General features: G+C 45.3%; 1 protein-coding gene across 1 annotated transcript in view; it reads right to left on the bottom strand.

Moving 5' to 3' along the window:
• Nucleotides 1–27671, bottom strand: part of TTC12 (tetratricopeptide repeat domain 12) — a 49417-nt gene that overhangs the window by 9685 nt on the left and 12061 nt on the right. Inside the window, exons 5-12 of the mRNA XM_052652913.1 lie at nt 27316–27437; nt 22729–22788; nt 17749–17820; nt 11300–11360; nt 10695–10883; nt 9060–9129; nt 8206–8294; nt 5975–6143 (exon numbers count right to left, since the gene is read on the bottom strand). Of these exons, the coding sequence (XP_052508873.1) occupies nt 5975–6143; nt 8206–8294; nt 9060–9129; nt 10695–10883; nt 11300–11360; nt 17749–17820; nt 22729–22788; nt 27316–27437 (832 nt within the window). The remainder of the gene's footprint in view (nt 1–5974; nt 6144–8205; nt 8295–9059; nt 9130–10694; nt 10884–11299; nt 11361–17748; nt 17821–22728; nt 22789–27315; nt 27438–27671) is intronic.

Genomic DNA, 27671 nt, shown 5'->3' with positions numbered 1-27671 from the left:
GAAGTGAGCTGAGAGGGCTGCTCATGCCCCCAGGAAGCCCAGCCCCTTGCCCACCCCAACAAGGCAGGTATTCTACCACTTAATGTGCAGTTCCAGGGGGGTGAATAGTTTTAACCTGCATTCACTGATCATCAGACGCTGACTTGGAAGGCCTCTGGTGCCTCTACCGTGTGACTTTGGCTCGGCCAAGCTGAATCACACAGATGACATCTAAATGGCACGCTTACTAATGTGCTGATGACTAAGTGGGAGGACCCCTAATGAAGCGGGGGATGGATTAAAGATTTAACAAGATTTTGACAGGTCGCTGAATACATGAGATGAAATTTCAGAGAGTTAAACTCAAAGTCCTTCACTGAGAGCTGGAAAATCTGTTTAAGTAACAGAAATGGGAGACCTGGTTGATAACTGACTCATGTGAAAAAGACTTAAGATTTTTAGCCAATTGCAAACCTAGGATATGAGCAAACAGTCTGGTGCTGCTGCCACAGAACATAACGGGGTATCAGGCTGCCTTAAGGGCTGACCAGCACCAGGATGATGGGAGTAGAAGTCACGTGTCCATCCGGCAAACCCATACCGAGCATCTACAGCGTGCCGAGAGCTGTGCTTGGCCGGGACACCATGCTGAGTGCCTGGCCTCCTACGGTGATGTGTCAGGTGACAGGATAAAACAGGCACATGTCAAGTGGGCACGGAGCCCACCTGGCAAGAGCTGCGGGAGGATGGAGATAGGCGGACATTCCTGCATTGCTTGAAAGTGGAGCGTTGGCTACTTGTCCCTTTGTCCAGGCAGTCAACAGCACTCACTGGCACTGACTGTGTGCCAAGTGGAAAAAGACAAGGCCCCAGCTCCAAGGAGCTTGCAGACCCACGTCAGGCATGTGGGCACAGGAGCTGAGCATCTGAGGCAGAGGGCACGGCAGTCACAGAGATGACGAGGCGTGAAACGGCAGAGACACACTTGGGGACTGCTAGTGGGTGCGTAGGGTGTCCTGCTAGTGGACAGGGAGCAGCCAGCCTGGGTCACGATGGACTGTCTACGGCCTTCCAGAATGTCTGTACTTTCCCTGGGCATCCTGAGTCCCAAGTGTGGGCGGTGGATGGCCTGCTCGGTGGGGGTGTATGGGGGGTAGCGTGGGCTGCAGGCTCTTGAGCCTCTCTGTTTCTGAGTGAGAAGAAGTTCCAGGAAGTGGCATTTTATAGTTCTATTTGCTTAGTTTGGGGGCTGTGCGGGGTCGTCATTGCTCTGCGGGCTCTTCTCTAGTTGTGGTGCGAGGCCTTCTCACTGCAGCGGCTCCTCTCGTTGCGGAGCATGGGCTCTAGGGCGTGTGGGTTCAGTAGCTGCAGCTCCCGGGCTTGAGAGCACAGGCTCAGTAGTCATGGCACGCACCTAGCTGCTCTGCGCATGTGGGATCTTCCTGGACCAGGGATCAAACCCACGTCTCCTGCATTGGCAGGTGGATTCTTTACCGCTGAGCTACCAGGGAAGCCCCGAAGCTGCATTTAAATGAAGTCCCCAGGTGATTCCTAGACACTCTATTTCTCAGAAGTTCAAGAACTAGTCTAGTAGGCAGTAAAAAGTCCTTTCAGCATTTTAAGTAGGAAAATAACAGGACAGATGTGCATTGAGGACAGATCCCTTTGGTGGTGCAGCAGAGGTGGATTAGAGCAGGCGGCACAGGAGGCAGGGAACCCAGTGGGGGAGAGCTGGGACTGCTCAGACAATCAAGGTCAAGGGGTGAGCTGGACGGGGCAGAGTAAGACACACAGTCAAGAAGAACGAGGCCCCATGGTGACCTAGAGGGAATGCCTGAGACGGTGCAGCAGAGAGAGGAAATGCGCCCAGGAGATGCTGAGGAGGCAGGACCGACAAGTACCATCTCCTGAGGGGTGTGGGGAGGGAGCCATCCTGGGAGCTCCCAGGATTCTGGCCTAGGCAGCAGGGCAGATGAAAATGCCGTATACGAAGACAGGAAGTTCAGCTACGGGGTGTGGGTTTGAAGAACTACTTTTGAAATACTAAGTTTATGATAAAATTACTAAGCTTACGATAAAATTACTAAGCTTATGATAAAATTACTAAGCTTATGATAAAATTACTAAGCTTATGATAAAATTACTAAGCTTATGATAAAATTACTAAGCTTATGATACTTGGGATGTTGTGATGGAGGTGCCCAGTGACAGAAGGATGCTTCCTTCTAACATCTGAGAAAGAGGCTTAGACGTGATAACTGGGGCCATGGACGAGAAGAGGGCCAAGGATGGGACGTTGGAGTCCCTGACCTGGAAAGATGACAGCATAAAGGGGGCTCGCCAACGGAGCCAAGAAGGAATAGCAGAAGGTAGGAGGAGGGCCAGAAAGAATGCTATCATTACGAGCAGATGCCATGAGGCTACAATGGGAGATAAAGACAGAAAAGAGCCCATCAGATTGGCTTCTTATGTTCAGGAGCATGGCTTCCAGTCACCCACATGTATAGAACTGGGTTTATTTAGCAGCTTGTTCCGGGAGGGGTCTGGAAGCCAAACCACCTGAGGATTGGTTGAGGGAACAAGGATGCTTGGGCCGGAAAACGCCGGTGTCTTCGGACTCATCAAGCAGTGGACGGAGGGAGAGTGGATACAACCCGCAGGCCTTTGACAGACAGAACCGAGGCCTCAGTACAGAAGGCAGACCTGCCCCGGGGCGGTGGGGGCAGGCAGCTTGTGTTTGGTATAAGGAGATCATCTTATATCAATCAGAACTGTTCCGGAACAGGGCATGCTCCTCTCCTTAACTGGGGAGAGACCCCTACCCTATGAGCTGCTGTGGCGCCCATCCCAGTCAAACGGAGAAGAAGAGAATGCAAACGCTGGAATCTTCCCTGCAGCGCCTCACACACAGGCCTTATGGGAAACCCCAGAGTTGACACTGTGCTGGGTGGGGCTGGGCTGGATTGCTGCTACGGTCCCTCCACCCTGGGGGTTCTGCAAAACCCCAACTTCCTCAGGAGACCATCCAGTGTTCCTGCTGTCAGAAATCATTTATTTCCCTCAGTTCAGATTCTTCCCTCACCAAAGCAAACCTGTTTTCTCTAGTCTTGTGATGAACACTAACTAACCTGAGTGGCACAGAAGAAGAGCCGGGGGTCTAAGATCCTCTGGGTTTTGTACTTGGAGACATAAATGAGACAAAATGCACATCCTAACTGGACACAGATGACAGGCGTGTCCTTTTTTGGTGGCAGATGTTCTTTTGCTGACCTGCAGCTGATGGACAAAGTAGAGGGACCATAGGTCAGAAAATGGTCTAAGTAACCAATAAGTGCGCTTTCACCTTAGTTTAGGACCCTGAGCAATAGACCCAGAAGATGGAAAGTGATGCAAAAGTCATTACTGAGTCCAGACCACATGTCAGGCATGATACTGGTTGCTTTCTTTGATGTAGCAGATGCTGTTTGCTGGTTAACCAGACATCCAGTTACCCCCCTTCTGTCCTGCCTGCCTCTGCCTCAGAAGCTGGAACCATCTCCCCTGCAGGGTGGCATGTGACACAATTCTGACCAAAGAGAAACAAAAGCAATAGCTCCTCTTGTTAAAAGGGACAGACCCAGCTGGTGCTAATCTGTCTTAAAGAGGGATGTGGTGCTTGGAGTTGCAGCAGCCTCATGTGACCACAAGCGAAAGGTCAAGAGAGGGACAGAGACCTTGACCCTGCCATCATTAAGCCACCAAACCAGCTATTACTATCTTTAGTCTTGGTTTATAGAAAAACAAGATGAGTTCTCTTGGTTAAGTCAAGAGACTAATCTGTCAAATGTGGCAGAAAAAAGTTTACCTGGCATATAGGCATCATCTCTCTGAAGTTTCACCTTAAATCTCTGATACAAACGAGATCCCAGGCGCATCAGGGCTTAGCAATTTCCTGGGCCACACAAGCAGAAAGAGACACGTGGAGGGCTGAGGCTCCTGACTGCTGCAATCTAAGCCCAGCACTTTTCCCTAAGGGACACTGGCCTTCACTCTGCTGCTGTTCATGCACGTCTGTCCCTTCACATTCTCATACGGGGAGGAATGAGAGGGTCATGGGACCTGGCCTGTTTCAAACTATCTCATTTCAGAGAACATGCTGCACCTCTTTCCAGTTCACCTGGAGACAGATAGTAACAAGAAGAGTGGGCACAGGGGTGATAAACGGAGGTTTCTTCGTCTAAAGCACGTAGGCGGTACTGCACAAGGTGATGACAAATGCTAAGATGCTGAAAAATTCAAATGAAACTCGAGCAATTCAAAAACAAGCTGGGGCAGGGGTGGGGAAAGCTTATGATAACCGTGGCTGTATTTACTCAAAGAGACCAAAACCAAATGAAAAAACATTTGATGAAGGTAGTGAGGAAATGACTGCAGAGTCATTTGAAATGTGAAATGCGCTTTTGATGACTTAACTCTGCTAACGACCCATCTGCCCGTGTGTGCTGAGCTTCAGGGGCTGGCAAGGCTTGTCCTGTGAGCCGCAGGGCTGGGCTGGGCTGAGAAGGGGCGAGCCAGAGCCCAGGCTCATCCCCACATCGTCCTCAGCACCCATGGGCCTCCTCATCAACATGGGACGGAGCTCTCAGCATGGTCCAAGCAGGTCTGACATGGCTTCAGATTTGGCTGCCTTTCTAATGGGGAACAAGACTAGGAGCAAGCTCCACGGCCTGGGAGACAGCTGGCTGAGATGACCGGAGTCACTCTCCTACCCCACCTGTGAACTGAGGGAAGGACACTTATCTTGTCTCCTTCCCAGTGAGATAATTGTGAATAGAATCGGAAGCCAAATTCTCTTTTTAGATTACATAGGAAGCACTTATAAAGCAAAGGTATATCCATGGCTGGGCTTCCCAGATGGCGCAGTGGTAAAGGGCCACCTGCCTATGCAGGAGACACAAGGGACTTGGGTTTAATCCCTGGATCGGGAGTCCTCTGGAGGAGGAAGTGGTACCCCATTCCAGTATTCTTGCCTGGAGAATCCCATGGACAGAGGAGCCTGGCAGGCTACAGTCTGTGGGGTCGCAAGAGTTGGACATGACTGAGCACAAACACAGACGCGCGCACACACACAGATGCACGCACACACAGACGAGATCACAGCTACTATTTCTTTTAGACTGAACCACGTGACATTGCCAACTGCAACCTTTTCTTGACATAAAAAGTGGCAATTTCACATATTCAAACTGATAATCTTTAGATGGAAAAGCACCAGGCAGAATCACTACAGCTCATTAAAAAAAAAGAAAAGTCTACTTAGGAAAGAGGCACATTCCATTCCTATCACCTTAAGCCTTGGAAAGACCTACACGCAACAGTATTTGAGATGTGTTTTATTTATTTATACCCTACTCACTCCAGAAAGGATTTAAGGGTAAGTAAGACCAGGTAGCATTACCTGAAACAGGAATAAATCAAGAAAAGTAAGAACAGGAGCAGGGTGGAGCCAAGACTGAGGCTAAAAGAGCAGAAGCAAATGGCCCGTTTTACAGGTAGGTTCCAAATCGGCTTTTGCAAGTGCCGCCATATTTACATGGTTTGCCGTGTCTGTTCCCTGGTGGCCCAGGGGTTAAGACTCATGCAGGGGACCCGGGTTCGATCCCCGGCCAGGGAACTTGGTCTGACATGCTGTAGCTAAGAGTTTGCATGCCTCAACCAAAGATCCTGCCTGCCACAAGTAAAAGCTGGCACAACCAGATAAATAAGCCTGTGAAAAGAAAGAAACAAGCGCAGCAGTGACTGTCCACGGCAGTAAGTTCAGACAGGAGTTTGTCCTGGAGGTCCTTAAGAGGGAGTGTTCCTCTCAAAGGCTCCTTCTGGTTTTTAATCCTTAATCTGGTCAGCTGGCTCCTCTCATATCAGAGATGTGGGAAAGCAGACAGGTCTTAATGTGGCAGGTGAAACCTGAGATGTCACAGGGAAGCTCCCGCCCGCACTCACGCACGCCGAGCCTTACCGGATCAGGTCAAGGTGGCCAATGATCAGGTTCCGTCCATTCTCCGTCTGGGCGAGCTGCAGCAGCAGGGCCAGGCTCTGCTGCTGGATGGCCGGGACCCTGGAGGCCAGGAGGGAGGGCAGAAGCGGGCCCGTATCCGGACGCAGCACAAGCAGGCGCTGGTTCTCCTCTGCAAAACACAGGGCACGTCGGCCTCATGCAGACCACGACAGTCACATGGGTTCTGTCTTCCCTCCTCTAAACGAGAAAGCCAACTCTTCTCCACGAGGCAGGATAATGGAGGGAAGAGCATGGATTCTAGAAGCAGACTGTTGGGGCTGAACGATCAGGAAATGACCTTAGCTGAGTTACTGATCCCTTAGCTTCCTCATTAGTGGAACGAGGAAGAGGACCAACTGCAACAGTTGTCATGACGATGCAATGAATTAATGCGTGACGGTGTGGAGCACAGGGGCTGGCACATACATATATGTTAGCTAGTATCATTGTTCTTGCCAAAGGCTCCATGGTGGACAGTATCCAGAAATGTGAAGAAAGGGAAAGAAATCAGCTGAATGGTGAAAGAGCTTTAGACCATCGATTTTCATCTAATGGCCAAAGCAACCATCTGAGTTCTTTCTAGAAAACTAGAATGACCACATGAGAACATTAATGAATGAAGCACGCTACCCTTCCTGGCTGTGAACTGTTTCCAGGGTGGTAGCATTGGGTACGCCCTCTCCCCCTTTCACCCGGTTCATTTTCTAAACCAGTGCATGAATTTATCTGAGAGCAGGCAGAGGGATACAGGCTGGAATACGAGGCTGAGCTCTGAAACAGAGCACAGTTTGTTTAGATTATCGAGAAAATGGAAAGTAGCTCACTGTAAACAACTCAAATAACACAAAATGTGTATACAGCTGAAAATAAGACTTCCTTCTCTTTAACCTCCTCCAGGTAAGCTCTTTCCCTAAGTGGGGCTAGTATTCATATGAATAATGTTAAAATATAATACATCCTTCCCATAATTGGCTCTTCTCTCCAGTCAGCACTATATCCCAGACCTATTTCCAAGCCTTTACTTTCAAGCATTCCTTTGTCCTATTTAAAAATGTCTCTGCATTTATTGAATTGGATACACCAAGATTCCATTCACCTGAGACAGAGCATTTATGTCCTAAGTTGTGTGTGACGGTATATTTCCAGATGTTAAAAAAGATGTGATCTCAAGGTTCACAGAAACTAAAGTGCAGACTGAGGAAGTGGGGCTGTACAGAGAGAGACAGGTCCCATTCAGACTGAGGAAACACCTTGTCGTCAAGTCCATCTTCTTAACCTCAGGCACGGGGGTCTACGCAAACCCCCACCAGAGCCCATGCAGTGTCCTGCGGGTAGCGAGGCACCTTGATAAGGATGTTAGTCTGAGCATAATTCCCGTCATGGAAGAGGCCCCCTGATTCTCTAGAACCTAAGATTTCTAGAATTTAAGGTGATACCTCCACTCTACTAAATGAATAAAAAATTATATTCCCTCATATTCCGCATTTAACCATTTACAGGCTGCATTCATAAGCTCCCTCGCTGACTTCCCACGAGAACCCACGCATGGGAGACACAGCTATCACTATTTCCATTTTCACTGTTTTGTGTTCAAAGTCAAACATTTTCCCTCATTTGAAAAAACACTTTTTTTAAAAAATGAGAGAAGCACCTAAAATATTTATTTACATTGAGGTGACTGGAGTGGCGACTGTATAAAAATTTAGCAAACCCTGGAAGATGCTAATATGTAAAAAGGGAAGAGTTAGGGTAAATAAAATCCCCAAAGCATGTCACTGTCTCAATATTAAGCACTCAGTATTAATCAGTGTCACAAGAGGCCATCAGGGATGGCCATAAATCTCATGATGCTGAAATGGGTACTACGGTCAGCAAAAAGCAGCACTATTTTTCAGCACAGAAAAGGAAAAACTTTACCTGCCCCACTGCCAATGCATGAAGTGAAGCTACCTGTCTGCAAAGAGCAGGGCAAGTGCCCAGGTGATGAGACGTGATGCTGACTGTGACCTTGCCCGCTATGGAGGCAGCTATGAGAGCACAGCGCAAGTCTGTACGCTTTTTCCAGGGGACGGTCCAGACCTCCACGCTCCAGGGCTTGTCCCAGGGGAACAATCATGCCTGCCCCCGCCCCCGCTCTGGAGCTCTCCCACTACCGTGCACTGATGACGACTGATGGTGGTTCCCTGGCTTACCGTTCTCGATGCACACTGCCTGCCAGAGTCTGAGAACAGATAAGCACACCGTCTCTTCCACGGCATCTCTTCCTGCTGTAGAAAAACACCTACAGTGGGCAAGGGAGAGACCTATTAAAACTGCAGTCTTAATCTTCCTTTCAGTTGGTTTCATTTCATCTCCAGACTCCTCAAATGTGGGTTTAAGCAGGTCACCAGAACTGAGGGGACTAATAAACCCTGAAGTGAGGGTCAGGACAAGGATGCAGCTGAGGAAGCTGGGGCTGCCTGGAGAAAGGACAGGGAGCCAGGGGCCAGGGCGATGGCCGCTCCAGACCAGCGAACTGTTTACAGGCCTCCTCACGCCTGCAAATGTGTGCCAGTGACTCCAACCCATGTCTTGTCCTAATCCCCAGGAACTGCATCAGAACAACTGAAGTACAAAATAAAATTAAAGTACATTTAGCCAACTACCTCCTGCCATATGAGTCTTTCTTCAGATGAAATTATAAATGGGATCAGCCAGGACCCAGCAGATCTCATTTCCTGAAATGATTAGCAAATTCCAAAAGAGGAAAAGAACAAAGAGCCATCTTGCAAAAACTGGTCGGAAAACCAGCAAAAATGGTCATTTCTCTGACTTTGAAGGGCTTGGAGGAACCCTGGCAAGTTTTGCTAACTTTTCTCTCTCTGCAGTTGTTAACTGTGGTTTAACTCAAACTGCTCACAGCTCAACAGTGTTCACATGGCACCCAGTATCGACTGAAAGTAGTACCATCTACCATTAAGCTGCCTGTGTACTGAGTGTCTGATTGCATAAGAAATGGTGGTCTTTCCGTGCTTTGAGGCCAGGCTGTCTTTACAAGCATCCCTACCTTCTTATGACCTCATTCTCACTGATGATACTGAATCCATTATTTGTTCGGAATAAAGTTCGTTCTGTGCCTGAAACAAATTCGGAGAAAACCACATCATCAGAATCCTGAACTGTCTGCCTGAACTGTCCAGCTGTCACAGAGCCAGATGATAACAGAAACCCAACATGGAATGTCTAGGTCACCAAATTCAGTTTGGGCAGAAACTAATGCCTCCCATTCTGAAACCTACACCTGTCATCAGCCACTTGGTACCACAGTAAGAGGGACATTCTGTTCATGGGAGAGCTGGGTCTGGGTGGCCCGATGGGTGATCTGACAACTCCTCATTTTGTAAGCTTTATTTTTATTTATTTATTTATTTATTTTTTGACATTTTGTAAGCTTTAGAGAGTCTCCAGGAGCTGCTTAACCTCCTGGAAGAACCAGCATATCCATCTGTTCTTAAATGTTTATTTTGAAGCTGTTTCCAGGCTCTAGAGAGGAACTGATAATCGTCAAGAAACCACTGCAGGGGCATTTGAGCACCCTCTACTGTACACTACAGAGGAGTTAGACTCTATCCATTTGTACAAACAAACAACATTCTGGCACTGAGAAGCAAGGAAGGTTTCAGTCCTGGGATCAGTGATTCCAGGAACTGGTAGGAGAGAGCAGCACGGGTCTCATTAGCAGGAGAGCTGATGTTTGCTCTGAAACTCTCTTCACATCCTGAGAAACTATTAAGTGTGACTGGGATGAACTTCATGGTTTATCTTACAAAATTCTATCTTCCATTCCTCTACAGCTGGGGGGAGACATGTGGGGATAACACAAGGTGTTTGGGGGTATATATGGGGTATGTGGGGCTTCCCTGGTAGGCTCAGCTGGTAAAGAATCTGCCTGCAATGCAGGAGATTCCAATTCGATTCCTGGATTGGGAAGATACCCTGGAGAAGGGATAGGCTACCCACTCCAGTATTTTGGCGCTTCCCTGGTGGTTCAGATGGTAAAGAATCCCCCTGTAATGCAGGAGATCTGGGTTCGATCCCTGAGTTGGGAAGATCCCCTGGAGAAAGAAATGGCTACCCACTCCAGCATTCTAGCCTGGAGAATTCCATGGACAGAGGAGCCTGGCTGGCTACAGTCCGTGGGGTCACAAAGAGTCAGACATGACTGAGTGACTTTCACATGGGGTATGTGTGGGGTATGCAAATGGTGTGTGGGTATGTGCAGCCCATGGGCAACAGATGAGAGGTGCATGTGTGTGGCATATGGATATGTGATATAAGCATATACAGTGTTTGTATCCCGTGTGCATGGTGTGTGTGTGATGTATGTGATACAAGCACATGCTGTGATGTGTGCCTGTTAAGTACACATGCAGGGGGTGTATGCTGTCTCTGTTTTTTGTCGCATTGCATGTCTGCTGTTTATTGCAGGTGTGTGCAGTGTCAGCAGAGGAGAGGATGGAGCTGGCTGGGGTGGGGGATATTTCTTAAGCACCCGCTTCAGCACCTGTATTATACTAAATCTTCAATCAATATTTGTGGCAGGAAGGGAGGAAGGGATTCTTTGCCCCCTGTGGTCAGACCTCTAAGCTCTGTCCCTTCAGACTAGACAACATTCATGAGACCACACACACTGCTGGCTTACAGTCCTTCATCATCTCAGTCAGGATCTCAATCCCCCCTGCGTAGAACAAAGGGATCTGATCAGGCTTGGAAAGAGTCTCCAGGAGATTCTTGGTCGTCATGGCCGAGTTCTTTCCTGAGTCCAGGGACTCCTGGGCTTCCTTCTCTTGGAGGTCTGCCTTCTCTCGAAGATCCACCTGATTCAGGTACTCTAGCAAAGCAAGGAGGAGAAGCACAGCAACATCCTAACAAGCAACGCGTGCACCAACCTTTTTCTGAAGATGGAAAGTGGAGAGGCAGAAAGCATAACTCAAACTTGTTTTCAGCGTGGAAAATTGTTAGGAAGAGTGTATCTTTTCTACCCAGAATCTTAAAACATCGTGGAATCATTCAAGGACAACATCGTTTGCTGTCTAAAAGCCTTGAAGGGAGGATGGTAGAGAAAAGGAGGAAGGCCAAGAACAGGGAAAGAGGAGGCGGGCAGGGTGGTTAATGAGAGGACTGGACTGTGCAGGGCCAGGCAAGGCTGTGCCCGTGGCCAAGTGCAGAGAAGGCACGGAGGGCCCCCCAGAGCCAGAGCACAGAGGGAGGTGCAATTCAAACACGGACGTCAGCAGGAAGTCTCACCTTTCACCTGTGTCTGCAGCTGGGGGTTTATTTCTAAGATCTTCTGATAACACTCTCTAGACTGGAAGAAAGAAACAAGGCCATGAAGAGAGGCTAGCGGGGAGCAGTGATTACAAGAAAGGCACTGGGTACCACAGGGCTTGTCTTCTTCATTATCTCCTCCCCGCCTCCCTTGCTCCCCTCGTCGGAGGCAGGCATGGGGAACGCAGCGTGCATTTGACATTTTGTTTAGGCTTCTCTGGTTCTGTGGGGCAATGGGCATTATTTCAAAATTCATTTTTAAAAATAGTGTTGTCAGATATAGTCTGTGATGGAAAATAACCACTCCTAAATTCTCACGGTTCATGACTGGCTGGGAGAGGAATAATCATAAAGTAAATGCAAACTTCAGATATGATATTTGCAGAGAGAGAGAATGGGAGGCTACCTGTCAGATATGCCCATGTGGAATAAGGGAATAAATGGAGCTACAAACATTGTTGACGGAGACTTCGGAACAGGAGGAGACAGTTGCCTATTTAAACGTGTAGACTGCAAAGGGCTAGTGAGGGGGCTGTTCACTGGCCATGGAATAGTCAACTAGAACACCTGAGAGGGAGGGGCTCTCACTGAGGACACTGTTAGAAACTTTCTGCAGAAGATTGTTGCTAATGCGTTTAGGATGACAGGTTTAGGACAGAGAAGAAAAGCTCAGCGGGGAGGGGGGAATGGTTCTCAGATATCTTAAAGGCTCAACACTCATCTAGAAGATCAGGATTAAGAAATAAACGGAAAAAAATCACATTAAAACAGGGAAGAGTGCTGCAGGATATCGAACATGGTAACTGTAATAGAATGAATGTTTGGATCTTCCCAAAATTCATGTTGAAACCTAATCCCCAATGTGACGGATCTGGACATGTGGGCTCTGGGAGGCGACTGGGTCATGAGGTGGAGCCGTCCCCAGAGAGCTTCCTTGCTTTTGCTGGCTGCTTATGAACTAGGACACAGGCCCTCATCAGACACTGAATTTGCCAGCATCTTGATCTTGGACTTCCCAGAACTGGGAGAGATAAACCTTTGTTGTATAAGCCACCTGGGCTATGGAACCCCAAAGGACTAAGACAATGTCCCTGTTCCCAACTTCTTTTTAACCCTAGCTCTAATCTATCAGTAATTCTTGTTGACTTCACTGTCAGCATATAAGCAGAACCCCTCACTTCTCACCACCTTCACTGTCAGCAACCTGGTCCAAGCCATCATCACCTCTCACTTGGATAATTTGTTGCAATAGCCTTCTGACTGGTTTTCTGTCCTTTTCTTACCATGTCAAGATACCTTCTCAATACAGCTGCTGCTGCTGCTGCTGCTAAGTCGCTTCAGTCGTATCCGACTCTGTGCGACCCCAGAGACGGCAGCCCACCAGGCTCCCCCGTCCCTGGGGTTCTCCAGGCAAGAACACTGGAGTGGGTTGACATTTCCTTCTCCAATGCATGAAAGTGAAAAGCGAAAGTGAAGTCGCTCAGTTGTGTCCGACCCTCAGCGACCTCATGCTGCAGCCCACCACAGCAGAGTGATCCTTTAAAATACAACTCAAATCATTTCGCTTCTTTACTCAAAACCTTCTGATGGTTCCCAGGGCATTCAAAATAAAAGTCCAGGTCCTTCGAAAAACCTGTAGGGCCCTAGGGCAGCAGTCCCTCACATACTCCCGCAGGCTCACCATATCCTCGCTCACCCTCCTTACTCACTCCATTCTAACCATCTGTCTATGTGGACCATTCCTCCCCTGTATATCCACAGGGCTTCCTCACTCCATGCCCTCGTTTCCTTCTGAGAATCTTTCCCTGGCCACTCTCTATAAAACCAATCTCACCTTCACCACTTCCCAATTTAGTTTTCTCAGGGACACTTATCACTATCTAACGTACCATACTTCTACTTATTTGGTTTCTATCTTGTGACAGGTCACCCTCACTGCAAGAAAGTGAGTCAAGGATTTTGTCTTGCTTGCTACTGCATTCCTGCTGCCTAGAACAGTGCCTGGGACACAGAGTATGCATTAAATATTTGCTAAGTGAATTAATTAACTGAATAAATGAGTGAATAAGTGGAATTTGGTGAACAGGGGATTAACATTTTCCTTTTTGCCTCTCTATTATTTGACTTTATTATGATAAGTCTGTATTATTTTTGAATTAAAATTCAACAGAGAATAATTTTTTTAATGTACAATGGAAGGCAATTTCTTATTAAACATATAATGTCTTGTAAATAGAAAGATATCTCATGTTCATGGATTGGAAGCCTTAATATTGTTAACAATATTCAATGCAATTCAATGCAATCTCCATTAAAATTCCATCTGTCTGAATAACATTCCATTGTATAAATATACCACATTTTCTTCATTCATTCATCTGTCGATGGGCATTTAGGCTGGTTACATATCTTGGCTATTGTAAATAGTGCTACAATGAACACTGGGGTGCATGCATCTTTTCAAATTATGACTTTCCCTGGATATATGCTCAGGAGTGGGATTATGGGATCCTAAGGTAGCTCTGTTTTTAGTGTTTTTGAGGAACCTCCACACTGTTGCCCAATTTACATTCCCACCAACAATGCAGGAGGGTAACTTTCTCTCCACACCCTCTCCAGCATTTATTATTTATATTACTCAGCCATAAAAAAGAATAAAATAATTCCCTTCGCATCAACATGGACAGACCTAGAAATTATCATACCAAGTGAAGTAAGCCAGGAAAAGACAAATATCATGATATTCCTTATATGTGAAATCTAAAAAAAAATGACACAATGAACTTATATAGAAATAGACCTACAGACATAGGAAAAAAACGTATAGTTACCAAAGGGGAAAGGGGGAAGAGAGACAAATAAGGAATTTCAGTTCAGTTCAGTTGTTCAGTTGTGTCCGACTCTTTGCAACCCCATGGACTGCAGCACTCCAGGCCTCCTTGTCCATCACCAACTCCCAGAGTTTACTCAAACTCATGTCCATTGAGTCGGGGATGCCATCCAGCCATCTCATCCTCTGTCATCCCCTTTGCCTCCTGCCTTCAATCTTTCCCAGCATCAGGGTCTTTTCTAAGGAGTCAGTTCTTTGCAACAGGTGGCCAAAGTATTAGAGTTTCAGCTTCAGCATCAGTCCTTCCAATAAATATTCAGGATGGATTTCCTTTAGGATTGACTGGTTTGATCTTCTTGCAGTCCAAAGGACTCTCAAGAGTCTTCTCTAGCACCACAGTTCAAAAGCATCAATTCTTTGGCACTCAGATTTCTTTACAGTCCAACTCTCACATCCATGCATGACTATAGGAAAAATCATAGTTTTGACTAGATGGACCTTTGTTGGCAAAGTAATGTCTCTGCTTTTTAATATGCTATCTAGGTTGCTCATAGCTTTTCTTCCAAGGAGCAAGCATCTTTTAATTTCATGGCTGCAGTCACCATCTGCAGATTTTAGAGCCCAAGAAAATAAAGCCTGTCACTGTTTTCATTGTTTCCCCATCTATTTGCCATGAACTGATGGGACTGGATGCCATGATCTTAGTTTTTTGAATGTTGAGTTTTAAGCCAGCTTTTTTACTCTCCTCTTTTATCAAGAGGTTCTTTAGTTCCTCTTCACTTACTGTCATAAGGGTCATGTCATCTGCGTATCTGAGGTTATTGATATTTCTCCCGGCAATCTTGATTCTAGCTTGTGCTTCATCCAGCCCGGCATTTCGCATGATGTACTTTGCATATAAGTTACATAAGCAGGGTGACAATATATAGCCTTGACGTACTCCTTTCCCAATTTGGAACCAGTCTGTTGTCCCATGTCCAGTTCTAACTGTTGCTTATTGACCTACATACAGATTTCTCAGGAGGCTGGATAGTCACATGTAAAAGAATGAAATTGGATCACTTCCTCACACTATATACAAAAATTAACTTGAAGTGGATCAGAGATCTAAATACAAGTGTTAAAGCCATAAAATTCTTAGATCTTGGATTAAGCAATGGTTTCTTAGATTTGATATCAAAATCATAAGCGATCAAAGGAAAAAATTAGGTGATGTAGACTTGCATCAAAATTAAAACACTTTTGTGCTATGAAGTGAAAAGATAACACAGAGAATGGAAGAAAATATTTTTAAATCATTTATCTGATAACTGACTTGTATCCAGAATTTATATGGAATATTATATTATAATAATATTTATATCACTTTATATTGAATAGTTATATAAATATAAATTTATACCAGATTGATTACATTTATATTCAATATGAAAAGACAACCTATTCATAAAATAGAGGAAGGATCTGAAGAGACATTTCTCCAAAGATATATAAATGGCCAATAAGCACATGAAAAGATGTTCAACATTGTTAGCCAACAGAGAAATGCAAATCAAAATTGTGAAATACCACTATAAGGTGGTATACTCATCAGGATGGGTATAATAAAAAAGACAAATAAATAGCAAGTATTGCCTGAGACGTGGAGAAATCAGAAACATATACTGCTGGCAAGAATGCCAAATGATGCAGCCACTCCGTAAATCACATGGGCAATTCTTCCAAAGGTTAAACACAGAGTTATCATGTGACTCATCAGTTTTACTTCTGGGTGTATAGCCAAATAGACTGTAAACATGTGTCTATACAAAAACTAGTACATGGATGTTCATAATAGCCAAAACTGGAAATAAGTCACATGTTCAACTGATGAATGGATAAATAAAATATGGTATATCCATACAATGGAATATTGTTCGGCAATAAAAGAAATGAAGTACTATATATATTAATATATTACAGTATGGATGAAACTTGCAAACATTATGCTAAGTGAAAGAAGCCAGTCATGAAAGACCACAAATTGTACAGTTCTATTTATATGAATACTGTATAACAGGCAAATGGATAAAGACAGCAGTAGATTATTAGTGGCCTAGGGGTGAACTGAGGGTGGGGGTGGAGGGAAGGGAAGTGACTTCTAGTGGGTGATAAAAATGTTCTAAAGTTGATTGCGCAATTCTGACAAAACGCTAAAAACCACTGAGTTGTATATCTTCCATAGAAGAATCGTTTGACACCTGAATTATATCTCAATAAAACTGCTATCTTGAGAAACCTATATGCAGGTCAGGAAGCAACAGTTAGAACTGGACATGGAACAATAGACTGGTTCCAAATAGGAAAAGGAGTACGTCAAGGCTGTATATTGTCACCCTGCTTATTTAACTTATACATCATGAGAAACACTGGGCTGGAAGAAGCACAAGCTGGAATCAAGAGTGCTGGAAGAAATACCAATAACCTCAGATATGCAGATGACACCACCCTTATGGCAGAAAGTGAAGAGGAACTAAAAAGCCTCTTGATGAAAGTGAAAGAGGAGAGTGAAAAGCTTGGCTTAAAGCTCAACATTCAGAAAACGAAGATCATGGCATCTGGTCCCATCACTTCATGGCAAATAGATGGGGAAACAGTAGAAACAGTGTCAGACTGTTTTTTGGGGCTCCAAAATCACTGCAGATGGTGACTGCAGGCATGAAATTAAAAGATGCTTACTCCTTGGAAGAAAAGTTATGACCAATCTAGAGAGCATATTCAAAAGCAGAGACATTACTTTGCTGACTAAGGTCCATCTAGTCAAGGCTATGGTTTTTCCAGTGGTCATGTATGGATGTGAGAGTTGGACTGTGAAGAAAGCTGAGCGCCGAAGAATTGATCCTTTCGAACTGTGGTATTGGAGAAGACTCCTGAGAGCCCCTTGGACTGCAAGGAGATCCAACCAGTCCATTCTGAAGGAGATCAGCCCTGGGTGTTCTTTGGAAGGAATGATGCTAAAGCTGAAGCTCCAGTACTTTGGCCACCTCATGCTAAGAGCTGACTCATTGGAAAAGACTCTGATGCTGGGAGGGATTGGGGGCAGGAGGAGAAGGGGACGACAGAGGATGAGATGGCTGGATGGCATCACCAACTCAATGCACATGAGTTTGAGTGAACTCCGGGAGATGGTGATGGACAGGGAGGCCTGGTGTGCTGCGATTCATGGGGTCGCAAAGAGTCGGACACAACTGAGTGACTGAACTGAACTGAAAGCTGCTATTACAAAATATATCTCAGTGTGTACATACATCTGCATGGCTTCTTTCTGGTGATGAGATCACAAGTGAATTTTGGTTTTTCATCTTTTTGCTTATGTCTTTTCTCTCCAGAGATGCTCCTCCCGGGGCTGGGAGAAGACACTGCAGAAGCGGTTCCCTATGGCAGGCGGGGCTGTACCAGATGATACTCAATATCCTTCCCAACTCTAAGATCTACTGTGGAAAATACTAAAACATGGATTAACATCTCATCAACTTGGAGGAATGTGGCTCTGCTCTGAGACACTCTAAAGCACTGCTCCGAGATTAAGCATACCACTTAAGCTTCCTCTTGCACTTACCACACTGTAGTTCTTCAGGGCTAGGTGGGCTTTTCCCATGTGGAAATACGCTTTTGTGCATTTTTCATCACACTGCATAAAAGAGAATCACTGATCAGATGTTTTGGAAGATTTGAAATTATTAGCACCAACTGCCCAGCTAATAGGGTTAGGGCAGCACTTTGATTCTCAGGACAGTCACCAGAGTTGACAATTAAGACTTTTTCTGTGCATCTGTGACCAAAATAATTGATGCTTGCAAGGAGCCTGGATGCACAAGTAAGCCCTCTATCAAATTAATTCATGATACTTGCCAGTTTTCATTTCTATTTAATGAAACTCAACCAGGAAACAAACCAGAAACCCTTCGTTTAGAAGAGCTTTTGACCCTGGTTTAACATTAGAATCACCTGGGGGTGCTTGTGAAAAAATCCTGACAGCCCAGCTGAAACCCACAGCAATTAAATTATACTCATGGGCAGGACCGAGGCATCGATAATTTTTTAAACTCTCCAGGTGATATAAATGTGCAACCAAGTTTGAGAATCACTGGTTTATTAGAAGGTAGGAAAATTTACTCTGGGTAAACAGCTGAGGTTACTATTACATCTTAGGAAGCCTGGCAAGTTCCTCCCTTGAAATAAACCACAACATACACACCGGGAACTTGCGTTTGCATCACTTATGACCAGCAAGCAAGCCCCCTTCAAAACGTATGAACTTTATGGCTGAAACAATCCTGCTTGCGCAAGGGGCCCTGCACTGGTCTGCTCCGAATTACTATAACTACAGAGGGAATGATAGAGCGCAAAGACAGAAACTTAACGCATCCAGTTAATTCACTGAACCCCTTTCAAGTGCCAGGCCTTGTGCTGGGTCAGATGATGTCAGGCGTGTATATGTACAGAGCGAGTCCAAGCTCAGGAGTCCAGAAAGTCCTGGGTGAAGCCCTGTCTGCCCCTCACAAGAAGCAGCACACTGGCCAGGCCCCCCAGTTTTTCTGAGGTTCATTGTCCTCATCTGCAAAGTGGAGATCATAGTAGTGTTTCTTCTGGGCTGCTGTCAGGAGAGAACATGTGTAAAACAATGCAATACCAGGTAACAGAGTGTTAGCTGCTGTTGCTGCATTTATAAGAAAAGCGATCCATTTCAGGGCAAAAAGGAAAATTTAAGAAAAGCTAAAGAATAATAGAAGGGGTAACAATAATCATTACATTTGAAAAGCCCTTTATAGATGCATTTTCATGAATATAATTTCCTGATTCCTTGCTAAGTGAATGACGGTAATATTAATCATTATTTTCAATCCTGACCATATGGTTCATAAGAATGATCTTATGTAAACCTTATAGCAACTCTATGAAGTAGATACAGTTATTACTCCCATTTCACAGATGAGGAAACCAGGGGTCAGAGAGGTTTAAGATCACACAGACCTTAAGTGGAAGAACTGGGATTAAGATCTAGCCATTGGACTCCAGGACCCAAAGGCTTAGGAATCACACCGATCTCCTCCAGAGAAGTGCTAGCACAATTCAGGAGGAAATCCACTCTGAGGAGATATACAGTAAGTCCCCTACATACGAACCTTCAAGTTGTAAACTTTCAAAGGTGCAAATGTGCATCTGGTAGCAGGGAACCAGACCCCGTGCCACCCACGTCAGGCGTGAGTGAAACTGCAGCTCGCCCTCCGCCTCCTGTTTCTGATGATCCTTCATCTCTACCATCTCCCACCTCTCCCTCCTCCAGTCAGGAACGCTTGCCTGTTCACTCCTTGCCAGCCCCGTATGCCAGCTGTTGTACCGTACTACTGTACTTTTCAAGGTACTGTACTCTAAGATCAAAAATGTTTTCTTTATTTTCTGTTTGTTTGCTTTTTACACATTATTTGTGTGAAACCTATTAGCACAGTACTATATAGCCAACTGTGTTAGTTGGGTACCATGGCTAACATTATTGGACTTATGAACATATTGGATTTATGAACGCACTCCTGGAACGGAACTTGTTCCTATGTAGGGGACTTACTGTAGTCTAACAAAGACATACTGTATTTCAGAGGATGCCAAGACAATCACATGGAAAACTTTGGGGGTGACAGCAGCCAAAATGTGGGGATGGGGGCAGCTGAAATGCAGGCGTGACAGCCACTGGCAGGGATGAGCGTTGAACCCATGAGAGGAGACAAGAGCTTTGAAGGAGAAACTTCAGGAAGAAGAAACGCAGGGAGCTGCGGAGTGAACCCTTGCAGAACTCACACAGGATGGAACTAAGGAAGCAGGAAGAGGACCGTCTAAAGGGAAAGGAAGCTCACAGAAGCCATCTGCTCACGGCGGCGCCTTCACTGGCAGGCATCAGGGTTCCAACAGGGTAAAGGGAGCCCCACTGTGCCCTCCTGACCGGGTGTATTGTGGCCACGCCCCCGCAGACACTGCCACCAGGGGCCGCTCACTCACTTTCTCACTAATAGGCCTTTCCTCCTTTGATGAGGTGTCAACTCTCACCAGGACTCTCTCAGGCAAACCCCAGATCCCCTTAAAAGGACTTCAGAGGAAGATGTCTTTTATTGTGAAGGAAGAGTTCTGCCAAGAAAGAAATGATTCTGATCCTAATTGAAACCCGCTTCACTGCCTTATCTTCCCTGACAAGGAACATGGGCCTTCAAATATCATCACATGTGCTTGTCGCTGCCAATTCACAGGTGTCAAAAATACTAAACTGGCATGAAAGTACTAATACTATTGATAATGGAGTGCCACTGACATTCACTACTGATATTTTAAAATGTGAAACTTTTTCTTTTGATTCACAGCTTCCATGTGGAGCCAACCATTGTTAGTTTTTAGATCTCCTCATCCATTTTTTTCCCCAGCCCTCCAAGTGTTCACCCAGTCCTGTGCAACAGGGAGCCTCGCTGGGCTCTTATCAAGGTTGGCTGCTGGGCATCAGCTGTGCTGGGCCAGCTCTGCTTCGGTCTCACCGTTCATCACACGGTGCTTCAATTAACATTTGGGAACAGGCCAGCATGTCATGCTGAATCACCGTGAGGCTGTGATTAACTCTTTGGGCTTTTTCAGATCAGAAAAGATACTCATGAGAAGCCCCACGAGATCTTGTTTCTGCCACGTGAGAGCCACGCCCAGGGATGACGGGGTTTCCAGTTTCCACGGAGAGGTGTTTACAGTCAACGGCTCAGGGCATCAGCCTACAGCGAGGCCAACGTGGGCTATGTGATCCCGTGCAGTTTACTTAATTAATCTCTGAGGTTCAACTTCCTTGTTAGAAAGATAAGGATAACTGTGGTGTTGACCAGAACAGAGAAGGCTATGAGGCTCCAATGAGATAGTTCACAGCCAGCGAGCAGAAACACAGCTTTTGCTCTTATTGCTAAAACACCAGAGGAGAATGCCCTTGCCTTTCTCTTCTCTTACAGATGATAGCAGAAAAAAAAAAATATCATGATCACATAAAGCTACATTACAGGCTAGCAGATCTCTGCCGGAGCCATGAAGAACCTGAAGGCACCAGCTTTGGGCAGTTCTCATCGATTAGACTGTCACGATGCCGTGGGACAAGGTGTTTCCTGCACCATATCTTCTAGGGGGTAAAGAAACCAAGCACTCCAGATGTCTGTTTTGGAGAGACCGTTGTGTTTTAGAAACCGTTATTAGTAAAGTTGAGTTTCAAATTCCTTGCTTACCTTCTCAATAGAAAGTAAGGAAGTAGGCGGGGCCAACGTGCTGCTGTGGCGAGGAGCTCTTGGATGGGCCACGCTCACTCACTAGGCTGGGTTAGGCTGGACCAGGGAAACTAAGACCAGGATAAACCTGACATTTTCCTGGCACTTCAACTTTACTTGGTTATAAGTTATTTAAAATAATATGGTTATAGTAAAACAAATAGATACATTTAATGGTATGCAGTGCAAAATTTGAGAGGATTTCCAAGATATAGTGAAGTTGCTCAGTTTTGTCCAACTCTTTGTGACCCTATGGACTGTAGCCTGCTAGGCTCCTCAGTCCATGGGGGTCTTCAGGCAAAAATACCAGAGTGGGTTGCCATTTCCTCCTCCAGGGGATCTTCCCAACACAGGGATCGAACCCGGGTCTCCTGTACTGCAGACAGACTTTTTACCGTCTGAGCCACCAAGGGCTCCTAGAAATAATTTGCATCTGAGAAGAAATTTCATGCTCTCTGCTTTTAGACCCTCCAGGGGCTCATGTTCCTTCTGTTAGCACGTTGGCAAGGAAGGTTGAGAGGCACTGGTTTTGATTATTTAGTTAAAGCCCCCTGTGACAGAGTAACTTGGGGGAATGTGGATTAAGGGTTATTTAAATATTTAGTCATCTGAAATAATGTTCCAAAGAAGTGATCATGACATTTCTCTTTTAAAAACCCTTCTAAGATTTCCACCAACTGTCCTTCCTTCTTTCTACCTTTGATTATCTATTTTGGCAGAAATACCATGCACAGTATTATGCTATCTGCCTGAGGCCTGACTAGCATCCAGACGGAACAACAGAAAATCTTGCTTCTGATTATTTTTCTACAAAGAGGCGTGCTAATATACATTTCTAAATGATCAGAGCTGGAGGGGAAAAGGATGAGCTGATGAGGAAGAATGACCACATGGCAGAAACAAGCCCCCCAGGTTGGCTCTAGAAAGTGCAAGACGCATCTCCACTATCACAAGGAGCAAAGCGTCTGCTAACACAACAGTAAAGGGTGACCCATTGTGATAAAACCCTGGAAAGCCAGTGTTAACAACAGTTTCTCTAGAGTACTTCCTCTGGGTGAGGTACCACAGGTGTTACCATAACCCTCACAACAATCTTATTCTCTCCCATTTTACAGATGAGGAAACCGAGGCTCTGACTGCAGCGTCTACATCACTTTCCACTATGATACAACCACTGCTCCCCTCTATTCACTTCAGGACTGAGACACTCGGCCTTGAGCAATCCCACCTCCATCATGTGGAAGAGGAAACAATCTTCTTACCTTCAGAGCCCAGTCACAATCCACCAGTGCCTTCCGGTAGTCCCCAAGTTTGATATATGCCTGTAAAGACACAAATAGCTGCTGTTCACACACAGTTCTGCAGCCAGCAGTCTTCAGTCAATGCAAAAAGAGCAGTCGGGCAGGAGCGAGTGGTGAGAAGTGTTAATAACTGGTCCCTGCCTGCACCAATCAGGGCCCCAGCAGGAAACAGATGGCACTCATCCTGGGTAACCGGGGAGTTTAATAAAGGGACTATTTACAGGGTGAGTGCAGGGCAGACGGAGACTAGCAGTGGCCAGCCAGCACCACTGCCGGACCTGAAGGGGCAGAAGGAGGGGTAACGGACAAAACTGAAGAGGGCTGCTTTGTGAAGAAGGCTGCTTAAGAGGAGCTGAGGCCTTTAGTAGAGCGGAAGCTGGAGGAGAAAGCCCCAGTTCACTTTCCTCCTTCCTTCTGATCTCACTGGCCAAATGGAAGTTAGAAAGCTGGGGAGCCAAGAGGCCAGTCCACAGAGGTCAGTCCCCCAGGGCACAGAAGGATCTGGGGGGCAAACAGAAAAGCCCCAGCACACTAAACACCCCTCCAAAGGAAAAGCCAGCTCCTGGAGCCTACCCTGCTGTGAATGTCCCAGAAGGAAACCAAACGGGAAAGGGGATCAAAAAGACAGATAATGACAAGTATTGGTGAGGATGTAGGAAATCAGAGCACTCATTCACTGCTGGTGGGAACTGCAGTGATTCTGAGAGACAGTCTAACATTTCCTCAAAACGTAAAACACGGAGGTGCCATATGATACAGCAATTTCACTCCTGGGTATATAGCCAAGGGGACTATACGTATATGTTCATGCAAAAAGTTGCATGCCAATGTTCAGAGCAGCATTACTTATAATAGCCAGAAAGCAGAAATAACTCAACTGTCCATCAGCTTATGAATGGGTAAATAAAATGCAGTAGATTCACACAATAAAATATTATTTGGCAATAAACAGGAATGGAGTACTGATGCATACTCCAACATGGATGCCCCTTGAAAACACTGTGGAACAGAAGAAGCCAGACACATAAGGATAAATACTGTATGATATCATTGACATGAAAAGCTCAGAGCAGTCAGGTGCGTAGAGGTGTATAGAGACAGAACGTAGATTAGTGGTGACCTAGGGCTGGTGTGGGGGAGGACAAAAGGATTGAGGAGCTTAAAGGGTATGGGATTCTTTGGGGGATGATGAAAATGTTTTTTAAAATCAGTTGTGGTGAGGGTTGCACAACCCTGTGGATAGAAACCACTGAGTTGTACATTTTCAATAGGGGAATTATTGGTTATAGCAACTGTACCTCAATAAAGCTGTTACCAAAATATGATCGAGATAAAGCTTTGCTTCTTTCCTCCTGAGGGCAGCAAGAAGGAGGAGTTTATACAGGACATGAGCTCATACAGGAAATGAGCTCATGTAGGAGCCCTTGATTTCAAATGCCTTGCAGCTCTCTTCTGGGATCCCCTACAATTGGGGAAAATCTTGAAAATCAGGCATTAACTCAGAATTCTGTGATTCACTCAAACTGAACAAACTTAAGAATTTAGATCATTTACAGTTTCCAAGAACTGTGGCATATAAGCAAATGAAAGTCTGCACCAAGGCTATTAAACCCTCTGTATTAATTACTGGATATGAAAGATGCTTATTAATTCTTGTCAAGATGCCCAAAGTAGACTTTAAGTGCTCTTCTTTTAGAAAGTTTCCTAAGAAGCAGCAGTGATCACCCTGTTGGAAGAAAGGAAAACCAGGCCCTAGGGTCCCATTAGTCACCAACAACAGATCCAATACTCCATGGAGGTTTGCCCATGACCAAAACTGTACCAGGGAACCATGACATTCTGAACAATAAATCGGATGAGATGTCTACATGGACAAGCTAATTATGAGTTAGTGTTATAATTCACAAGAAATCTAAGCAGTCAACCAAAGTGAGGCGGGAGCAGGCAACAGCAGGTTAATGGAATTTCTGCTGGGCAGCTCTTTGTACCAATAGAAAGGAAGCTGCTAGGCAGTGCTTTCATTAACAGGGACTCGGTACTAATTGAAGATGATGACTCTTTGAGCTTTCTGTTCTATATAAAGCACCGTCCTTTCCTCTGGCTTTGGGGTTTCATTTGGAAGTCAGGGGATGTGAGGAAGAAGCTAGCATCCTTCTAGACAACTTAAGTCATGACTTCACGGCATTGCCATTCAGGATGCAGACTCTGTATGGGCTTCAACAATTTCTCTATACAGCCTTTCACTTTTCCTTCTTTTTCTTTTTTAAAGCTTGGACTCAATACCCTCTAAATTTCCTGTTTGCTTTTGTTTTTCCACACTTTGAAAAGAATGACTTTTCCAAATGGCAATTAAACTCCTGATTTATCTAAATTACACCAGCAATCTATTGATCATAACATTAACTCCGGGAAAAAAACAAAGCGATGAAAGGGTAGGTTTTCTCCCTAGCAAGCAGCGACACTCAATTCACAGGGTCCTTATTAAGTGTTTTCTAACACGGCATGCATACAGGGAGGCATTTTAAAAATAGTCAGTGGTTCAAATGGTTGCTAACACCAGGCAGCACATTTTGCATTTATTTGTCTCTGAATAAGCTTTCTCTTTGGGAAACGAGGAAGGAATTGCCTCCCTAAAGCTTTTCATTGCATTTACCTATTTTTGTCCACAGTCATTCTTAATGTGGTTTTCCAGAACTAATCAAAGTACTGCTTAAACTTGAGTATAGTAAAAATGTAACTAATTTAGATTATTCAGGGTATAGACCATCTGAATTACATGTAAGTCTGCATTATATAACATTCTAAAGGCAATTCAATTTTACAGCTTTCAAGTAACTTCAGAGTAACAAGACTGAATAAGCATCAGTAGGTAAATGGTTTGGAGACCAAATCTGTGATAAATAGAAAAGAACTATAATTATCATATTAATTGTTTGCATTTAGCTGTTTCTTTTGACGTGTCAACAGAAACCTCACTCCCTCAAATGGACTTGCTGTGCCTCCACCAAGTGTTATATAACTTAATAAGGATTTATTGACCATCGGTTATAAGCACAGCATTAGGGGGAAAAGTATATGGCAGTTTTTACCCTCAAAAAGTGTATACTCTTGTGAGGGCGATAAAATGGACCTGGCAAAAATCAACCTCTGGCCATTTTATTTACCGATTCTCTTCCTTATAATAATTTTTTTCTCCACAAATGGGGATAGGTAAATGACACCTCAACTCGAGACTGATTTATCCAAACTGGTGAACTAATGAGTTTACGTTGTGCTTGGATTTTATTTATCATTAGATCATTGTCACTGTCCAGACTTTTTGGATGGCTGACGTCCTGTTTCTTGCACTCTTCCTCAACATACCACAGCGGGATATTCTTAATCCTGAGTTACAAAATTGGAGCTGATGAGGATCCTCTCCTTGTCAATGACATGGCATCAAGTTCATCTCACCCAGGTCCTGCTGACATACTCTGATCATCAGATAATCGTGTCCACGAATCTGCCAATTTTTCAGGCCTGGGCAGGAGACAGCTCTCCCATACACAAACTCAAGTGCTTTTCAAAGATAAGGTCACAGGTGACATTTCTGTTTCAACTGAAAACTATTCATCTCATCCCTTCATTAAGGAGTAGATGATAAACATCAAGGTAATGATTTTTATCTGGTGTTCCAGAAATTTGAGCTCATCTGTGATATTAAATGGAAGTATCGGAGAAGGCAATGGCACCCCACTCCAGTACTCTTGCCTGGAAAATCCCATGGACAGAGGAGCCTGGTGGGCCGCAGTCCATGGGGTCGCTGAGAGTTGGACACGACTCAGTGACTTCACTTTCACTTTTCACTTTCATGCATTGGAGAAGGAGATGGCAACCCACTCCAGTGTTCTTGCCTGGAGAATCCCAGGGACAGCGGAGCCTGGTGGGCTGCTGTCTATGGGGTCGCACAGAGTCAGACACAACTGAAGCGACTTAGCAGCAGCAGCATCAGGGGTTTTACAAACTCAAAATTTCTGAGAAATGGGCTCAGGACCATTAGCTCTAGTATACCCAATCACAGAATCTTAATCAAGGAGGGATTCATACAATGAGTAAGAAATTAACAAGAGAGTAACCCTTAGGAGCCTTAAACTGGCATCAAAAAAGAGAATGAACTAAGTCAGGGGTGGCAGAATTCCAAGGTCTCACAGGCTATCTCATTCCACTGGCTTTCTCAGCTGTACATACATGGGGTAAAGTGCCTGGGGACCATCAGTGATGAGATGGGTGACTTTTACTATGGAGAGAGCTGATTATGTGTAGCTATGCCCAAGTTCTCCTTTAATGAGTCCAAGTTGGTAGCTTGAAACTGGACCATAGTGAGAGTATTTACATCATTGAAACTGGCAAATGCTCCATGCAATCAGCCTCCACCCCCACCCAACCAGAGCTGGTGCCATTCACCACCACAGCACTGGTACCACCTAGTCTCACCTTTCTCTGCTGCCACAAGGTTAATGGCTACTGTTCCCTGGGGAAATCCGGTGGACACAACCTTGCCTCACTGACCTGAGCTCGGTTGGTGTACAGCACTTTCATGTCCTTCAGCTTCTCCAGACCCTCACTGTAGCACAGGATGGCCGTTTCATAATCACCTCTGACAAATGCTTCATTCCCCTTTTCCTTTAGGGCTGTGAGAATAGAAGTCGTACAGGTGAGCTCTCCCCATACCCTGGAAAATTCTTTCAAGCTTCACTGCCCTGATTTTCCAACTCTACTTTGAAGGTTAGAATGTCCATCCATCCAAAGGGAGCCTGTCGCTTCCTTCTCTCTGCAGATCATTCTGGGTCGATTTCTTTTATATAAATCCACCCCAAGTCTTCTACGCAGCTTCTCAGAAAAAGTAAATGTTTCTGCCTCAAGGC

Source organism: Budorcas taxicolor, chromosome 15 (assembly GCF_023091745.1).
Source record: "Budorcas taxicolor isolate Tak-1 chromosome 15, Takin1.1, whole genome shotgun sequence".
Classification (NCBI taxonomy): domain Eukaryota; kingdom Metazoa; phylum Chordata; class Mammalia; order Artiodactyla; family Bovidae; genus Budorcas; species Budorcas taxicolor.
Note: the sequence above shows the minus strand (reverse complement) of the source record. Positions and strands in the feature narration are given on the sequence as shown.